Below are 8,048 nucleotides of genomic sequence, written 5' to 3'. Positions count from 1 at the left end.
GAATTTTGGATTTTGATTTGGTTTTGAAAATGGAAATATTGCAAAAAATTTTGCCTATTTTGCTTCGAATTTTGTAGGATCTAGATTTGGAAATGGTAGATGAAAGGGGCGAAGCGGGGCATAGTTTATATATGGGACCTGGGTTTCGAATCTTGCGAGGGACAAGTAGATGGGAGGGGCGAAGCGAGGAGGGACGAAGTAAGGATGAGTTGGCTTAGCAGTCCGCCCAATTTTGGGGGGTCTCGCTAAGACCATTTAGTGAAGTGCTTAGTCCCGTTTAGTCGGGACCAGTCTCATTAAATCTTGTCCCGGTTTGTATCAAACACAGGACTAGACTACCACTTAGTCCAATCCAATCTAGTGAATGCTAGTGAGTGCAAACAAACGCACCCTTTAAGTCCTTATCCATCTTCAGTTCCAACTGTTGGTTAGGTTGTGGCTCGTCGATGTCCATTCCTTCCATGCCATTCTGAGACTCCTTATTAGAAAAGTATTTCTCATTGATTAAAAACTGATTACATTGGGGTATTTATACACAAAAGTTAATAAAGATTAGTTACCAACTAATGTAACTAATTAATCTTAATCTATGATTAGTTAAAAAACAGTTATAGCAAACAAACTTCTTCACTAAGTAATTGCTGATTGTGTTGGTGACTTAGAGTCTAGCTGGCACTGTTAACTTGACTGAGGATGATGAGTGTTTTTACTCCTTTCTTATTGCCTTTAGACCAGAAGTCCTGTAAGGAACCTGGGGTTGTCAGAAAGTAGTTGAATGATTCAACACACCTTGAGAGTTACCTTAACGCTCATACTCATCTTTACATATGGGTGGAGCCAGGGCCAGTCCAGAGATTTTTGAGGCCCGGGACGAAGCCAAAAAATGTGACCTCACTTCATACAAAAAATTATTTGTTTTTACACGTAAGACATTGATACAATTATATTTAGAAAAGCAATTCAAACTTAGTAATTTAGAACACATGGAAAAATTAATTTATTTTGTATCGAGAGAAGGAAACCAAAAAACTTCAGGTGTACAAGTAGATAGATTATGAGTTTTGTCTTCCATCTGAACTTTTAAAGTGTTTTTGTATAAATATTGAGGTGTTTTTTCTTATTTACCAACCTCATCAATATATGACTAAAAAATAATGGTATTTTCGAGTCTTTAGGGATATGTATAAGTAATAAATGGGCACGAAATTAAACCTTTTGATGACACGTCATATGATTTGCAAATTTGGTCTAAAAATTTAGTCTACGTATTACCCTTTGTTGAAGATTAGACTTGAATTGGAATGAATGTTTAAAAATAGCAACCTACATAGTTACTAACTAGTAATTAAAAATAAATTAACAACTAAACAAAAATTCGTAAAAAAAAAAAAAAACATGCACACAGGATTTTGAACTTAGGACCTTTCGTTAATTTTAAGTACAAAAACCATTGCTTCTAATTACTTAGTCAAATTTTATAAATTTATACTGTTATGAAAAGAAATTTGTAAAAAATGAAATTTAAATAAGCACACATGGTGTTTTGAACCCAAAACCTCCTCATTAATTTCAAACAACAAAATTACCAGTTCTAGTTAAATTTCTATGTTATTAAAACAAATTTTATAAATTTATAATCTTATAACAACGTATATAAATATGCACACTAATAATTTTGGTGCTCCTAATTTTTTTGGGCTCCGGATGGTCGTCCTGCTTGCACTGGGCCTAGGCCGGCCCTGGTTGGAGCCTTCAAGTCTAAGCCATTATTTGGTTTGTCAGGTTTTCTCTCTCTCTCTCTCTCCAAATAAAGTGGTATATCAACAAAATCAACTTTAGAGGCCAAAGAACGAGTTGAAGTGATTACAGTGGTAGGGAATGCTCGGCATGAGCGTAATTAGATGGGAGCAAGTCATCCCAGTTCTCCAAGAGATCTTCGTGGACTTTTCGGAGAGAGACTTCAGTAAGACCAATCACCTTACAAATCTCTGTCTGAGTTTTTCTCGTCTTCAAGTTGGCAGGCTATATAAATTGCAGCGACGAAGATGCCAATGGGGAGGCTTCTACACGTGCAGAAGCATTTGTTGATGACAATGTGAGTTGCCAGTTTCCACAATAAAGTATGTGAATCATGGTCAGACTTGATAAGGATAACAACTCATTTCAAGTAACGTAGATGAAGAAAGTTGAGATTTAACTATAAAACCAAGTGACTATATGAGGAGTAGTCCAACTTTTTATAAGCCCATGCAAGGTCTCTTATGCCATTAATGTGAAACTCATTCTCAACATGTCCCATCACGTGTGGCGAATTTTCAAGCCTAATACTTAGACAAAACAACTCGGGTGACGTAGATCACGTATAGCCGTTGGGCTTCACCTGTGGGACAACCTGTTCTGATATCATGAAAAAAGTTGAGATTCTATCATAAAACTAATTGGTTGTATAGAGAGTAGTCCAACCTCTTATAAACCCATACAAGGTCTATTTTCCCATCAATATGAACTCGTTCTCAAGAGTAGATTCAATGAGCAGTCCAAGTAGCAAATACAACATTGAAACAAATGGTACCTGAGCAGATTTATTGAGATGGTGGAGAGTGCAAAATCGTAGCGAATTGACCAATAAGGAATTGTTGTTGATGGGCTGACTAAGACCTGGTTTGGTACTGAGGTGATTCTGAAAAAAGCTGGTATAAAAAAAAGCTGGGAGCTGTTTTTGTGTTTGGTAAACATTCAACTTCAGTTTTTTTTCATAGTTTTGGGTGAAAAAAAGCCAAAAACAAGAAGCTGCAAAACCTAGCTTTGAAAAACTAGCTTTTTTTCACATCCGTTTTACATAAAAGTTTACCAAACATTATAATACTGCTTTTTTTCTTTCAAAAGCACTTTTACAAAAAAGTTTACCAAACACTCTGCTGCTTTATTTCACAGCCGCTTATTCTCACAGCACAGCAGAAACAGTTTTTTTTCAAAGCACAGCAATACCAAACCAACCCTAAGCTGCAGTGCTTCTTCAAGCATCTTAATTTTCTTACCGATTTCCTTCTTAGGCACATCGGTTGCAATCGAGATTTCCTACAATACAAAAATCAAATTCCAAGTCACCACAAAACTCGAAAACCCATCATCAAAATCCAGACTTTCAATCAGAAATCAACTCCAAATGCGTACAATTACAAACCCAATTAGCACTAATATGTGTAATTACCTGGAGGGTTATGGGCTCTTGGGCCTATCTGATAGCCTGGACCAGAGCAATCCCTGAATCTGAGAGCTTAAACACGTGGTCCGATATGCATGCATAACCTTTTGTTTTGATGATTTCAAAGACGTATGAAACAATAAAAACACATTCATTTATTGTCAAAGTGTTTATATTCAATTTAAGGATAAATTTTTCGGTAACATAATTTAGTACACGAAGTATTATAATACAAATAATTAAATTTTAATTTTAAGCATCTAACTATTTATATTATGATATTTGATATACTGAATCGTATCCCAGCATCGTAAAAAAAATCTCTCCAATTTAAGGGTGACAATTGTTTCGTGATTACCGACCAAATAATATTTTTGTTTTGATGGATAGCGTAGTATGCGTAGACATTTGGTAAGATTTTGTCGATGGGTCCATATTTGATATCGGCAAGATTCACCTTCAAAGTGTCAAACTTTGGGCCCCACTGTAATTCAATCAATTTTGTCAAAGCAACATCTTAGGGAAAGCCGGAGAGGGACCATCTCCAAATCCTTCCACCAAATCCACATAATTCATCAATTCAAGCTTTTAAAATTTAATTTAACGACTAGAAACAGAAAATCTTTTTAAAAATTATAATAATTTTAACTGTTGAATCAAATTTTAAGAGCCCAAATTTGTGAATTATGTGGATTTGATAGAAGGATCCAAAGATGATCCATTTCCACATCTCGGAGGAGTGAGAACATTTACAAGTTTACACGAACCACGTTTCCGAATTTCTTTCACTTGAAAAATTAAATTTATAAAAGATATATAAAAAAAAAAAAAATCAAAAACAAAATTCCTGCACGTTTGAACTCATCTACTCCAAAACTGGAACGTTTAAGAACCCAATCAACTACATAGTTTTACCCTATGAAAAACATATCAAGAACCGAGTGTGACGTGCGCATCACTACCGGTCACCAGACTCTGGGCAGCACACAGTTGCAATTGCAGGATAATGCAGACTTGGACGATGGTCCTCAACACATATCCAGACATCATCGACCACTGCCCGTAGAAGTCACCAGTTCTCTACCCTTCTCTGCTTGCTTCAAAGTCTTGCTAAATTCTCGTGCGCTCTGATAGAGAAGGACGGAACTTGTTAAAACTTACCATGCATAAACAAATTTCCATGCTAAGATATAGGCATCTATGAAATTATTTGCAAATATTAAGGAACCAAATGGTAAGGCTTGGTCTAATCATCAGGGCACATACAAGGAAGTGATTACTTTAGTCAAGATCAAGATGTTCATGCCAAGAAACTAAACGAGTAGGTTTCATGCATAGGTCGAACTTCTGAATTAATTATTCCCATCAACCACACGACCACGTTATCTTAAGAGAACATGTGCCATTGTGGTGATTGTGTAGGGCATGACACAGGCATACAAATACAACTGACATTGTCCTCGGATAAACAATATGGTTAGCTGTCGAGATCAGTCGAAATTAAATGTGTGGACAGCTATCTAATTCTTATTATGCTTTAAATTTTAGTATTTACATAATAGAACACCATCTGCTCAGCTAGTATAAAACATCAATTTAACATTCCAGGCCTAATTTGTCACTTAGAAAGCTAATTGACTACACATGTTGTGTCATGCTTAACAAATTCTTCCATTCAGAGGAAATCCTCTGCGTTTTTAGCATAATTCTTATCAAAGGCCCATGGAGAAAACCTTACGTTCTAGTTAATTATGGGTATTACATGGTACAAAACGTAAAAGACAAAATGGGAACACCAAAAGAAGGCTGGCACAAATAATTTACCCAACGAGAAAACTGAATTCAGTAATCTGACATGTCAATCGCATATTTTTCTGCAAGAACGAAAATCACACAGATTTTTGTTACGGAACATGCTCATCCAGACGCATCACAACATGCATGAACTGGAAGGGAGTGAATCTCACAGTTCCTACAGCCAAGGAAAGCAAGGATGTAGAGATGTTGATTTAAGAAGGTAATCACCAGCCTCTCACCCTTTCCAGCTCTAAATAATTCCCACAGCCTCTCAGCTTCACTTGCAGAGTGGATGAAGTTAATCCTCATACAAAGGGTGAACATTCTTGGCAAGTAGCTTCTGCCTTTGGTCTTCTGACAATCTTGGGTGGCAGCTAAGTCAGCTAAGGAAACTAATGATGTACAGATGTAGATCCAACTAGGAAATTCCCAACCTCTCACCCTTTCCAACTCTAAAATAACTCCAATTGCCCCTCAGTTTCACTTGCAGAATGGATCGAGTAAATTATCATACAAAGGGTGAAAGTTCTTGGCAAGTAGGGACATTTTGGCCTTTGTCAGTTTACAATCTAGGGTCGCAACTAAGTCGGCTAAAATACTAATGATGCACAAATGGATCCACCTAAACTCTGGTTGCTCATCTGGGTTTGCAGCTAACTTGCAAAATGAATTCAGTTAAGTTTCATACAAAGGGTGAAAGGTAATTCTTAGCAGTCAGCTAAGTGAAACCTAATTCTTGTTAACCACACAGCAACCCAAATTCTGAAGGCAAAATGGTTATTGAAATTCCACAGCCAATGTGGCCAGAAGTCCTGCTTGTCACTCATCCTGCCCAAAATTTCAGCACCTAATCAATTGAAAGCTGAACAATGACAGATTTGGGTTGAATTCGGACATTGGCCAGGGCGATCTCAATCAACCCAGTTTTCAAGTGCTCCTATAAAGATTAACCTAGTAACCAAAAACAATTGACAACAGACCAAGATAAAAACTGATTATGCAGCATAAAGTTATCACCCGAGTTAAATTGATTATAATGTCAATCTCAAGCAGTAACGCTCATAACATCGGAGCATCCAAATCTAAATTCCTACTTAGCCCCAGCCGATCTTCATAACAATGAAAGCAAAGAAATTTTGAATTAGTTCTGCTCTATTGCTTTCTTGGTAACCAATAATCAATAATCATAAACAGGTTAACTAATGGAACACTCTTGCTAATTGACGTCCTAACAGTAGTACCCAACTCCCTAAGTTACTAACCCATTTCACTAATTAAAAGAGCAATGCAATCTACAGATAATGAGCAACGTAGCTTGATTAACACAGAGCAAATGAACCCTATACAAGTCCTTAAGTAATCAAACAAAACAACACAAAGGATAGGGCACTCACTGCAGATTGGAACGGAGGCGGATCAAGATCCACAGAGCGAACGGACATCTTAGCGATCTCGGTTATGGCTTCCTCTCGAACACCAGGGACGTCACTGGTCAACTCCTCATAGGCAGCCTCAAATGCCTCCTGCCAGAACCTCGGTAATCTGATCCGACGGCTATTAGTGTACACATCCCACATGTGCTCCACCACCTTCTCCCTCTCCTCCATTTCCTACACCACCACCAAAAAGAAAAGAAAAGAAAAAAAAAAAAAAAAATCCAAAATCCCCATTAACCGATCAAATCAGAGATCCAACCAAATCGACCCACAAAAACAAAACGAGAAAACTCATACAAGAACGTCGAGATCGTCGTGAATGGGCGAGTCGAAGTCGTCAGAGAGACGGTTGAGGTTGCCGGCCGACCACCGGAGCGTGACGGTGCCGGTGAACATGGACCAAAACGCGAGCAACAAAATCGCGGCCAAAGCCCAGAACTTGTACCTGCCTTTGCCGAGTATTAGACCCGAATCCGAGCTCTCCTTCTTCCCGCTGCTGGCCGCCGTCGTTGTTGGAAGGCCGTCGTCATCCTTCATTGCGGATTAACCCCCACAAAGATTGAGTTCAATTCAAATTCAAACACCCAAAAATCTTGATTATTTTGTGGTTTTATTCTTTCTATATTTGGAAATTGGACGTGAATCTTGTGCTTGCTGTGCACATTGTGAGCGTGGAGGATCCAATCGAAGGAGTGTTTGCTTTCCTGGTTGGATTTGCTGTTTCAGGGAAGCAAGGCGTGGAGCTTTCTTTTAATAAAAAAAAAAAAAAAATAAAAAAAATAAAAAAAAACAATGAACGACATGCGGGCCACCACATTTTATAAATTTCGATGGATTTGACATTTAATTGGGTTTGATTTTGATGGGCTGGCCGCTGGATCTCGATTTTGTGCAAAAACTACGAAGTGAGATACTTCAAGGCGAAATCGAATTAATGATTTCATAGCGTATTCGGAAGATAATTTTTGTGATAAAAAATTTAAAATATAAACTCTTATGTTAAAAATAATTTAGCAAATTAATTCAAAAGTTAGATTTCCTTTAACTCTCCAATAAATGTAAGATGAAAATGTCAACCTTCTTTAGATCTACTCCAACCCTTGAAGTAAAACTCAAATTTTGGGTTCTAAACATACTCCTTGGGGCAAATTTAACCTGAGAATTCCCTTTAAGTTAGTAAGGCTAACTCACCATATATGTGTATTTTTTTTTTAGTTTTATATTTATAAATTTATTGAACTCAATGGTTAAAATCTAATATGATCAAATCCAACGGTAAGAAAAAATATATATATAATGGTCCACATTTAAACCCAACGGTAAAGTAATTAAATTTTTTTTTATGTGTTTCATATTCTTTCATAGTTTTCCACGAGTTTCATGGTATCGGTTTAGTGGTTTTTCAATATTTATCGGAATCTAAATATTTTTAGATTAAAATGTTATAAAATCAAATTAGGATAGTCTACATAGTTTTTATTTTTATTTTTTAAAAAAGTTACTTTAAGAAAAAATATATCTAAATTCATTGTTTAATAATCTCAAGCTAAAACTTTAAGCCAAAAGGGTTGAAGGAGAAAAACCGTTATGAGTTAAAAAATTTAGGCTTT

General features: G+C 36.6%; 1 protein-coding gene and 1 pseudogene across 1 annotated transcript; both read right to left on the bottom strand.

Annotated features, from left to right (window-relative positions):
• Positions 1-367: 367 nt before the first annotated feature.
• On the bottom strand, positions 368-4,252 carry LOC137747804 (plant-specific TFIIB-related protein 1-like; annotated as a pseudogene).
• LOC137748549 (uncharacterized) lies at positions 4,041-7,162 on the bottom strand. Its single transcript, XM_068488716.2, has 3 exons — positions 6,736-7,162; positions 6,397-6,612; positions 4,041-4,332 (listed from the first exon to the last, which is right to left on the bottom strand). Exons 1-3 carry the CDS (start codon positions 6,973-6,975, stop codon positions 4,252-4,254), a joined length of 537 nt encoding a protein of 178 aa, XP_068344817.2. The 5' UTR covers positions 6,976-7,162; the 3' UTR covers positions 4,041-4,251.
• Positions 7,163-8,048: the final 886 nt, after the last annotated feature.

This window comes from Pyrus communis, chromosome 2 (assembly GCF_041283825.1).
Source record: "Pyrus communis isolate YQ-2024b chromosome 2, ASM4128382v1, whole genome shotgun sequence".
Lineage (NCBI taxonomy): Eukaryota > Viridiplantae > Streptophyta > Magnoliopsida > Rosales > Rosaceae > Pyrus > Pyrus communis.
The sequence above is the reverse complement of the archived record's forward strand: the minus strand, read 5'-3'. Positions and strand labels throughout refer to the sequence as shown.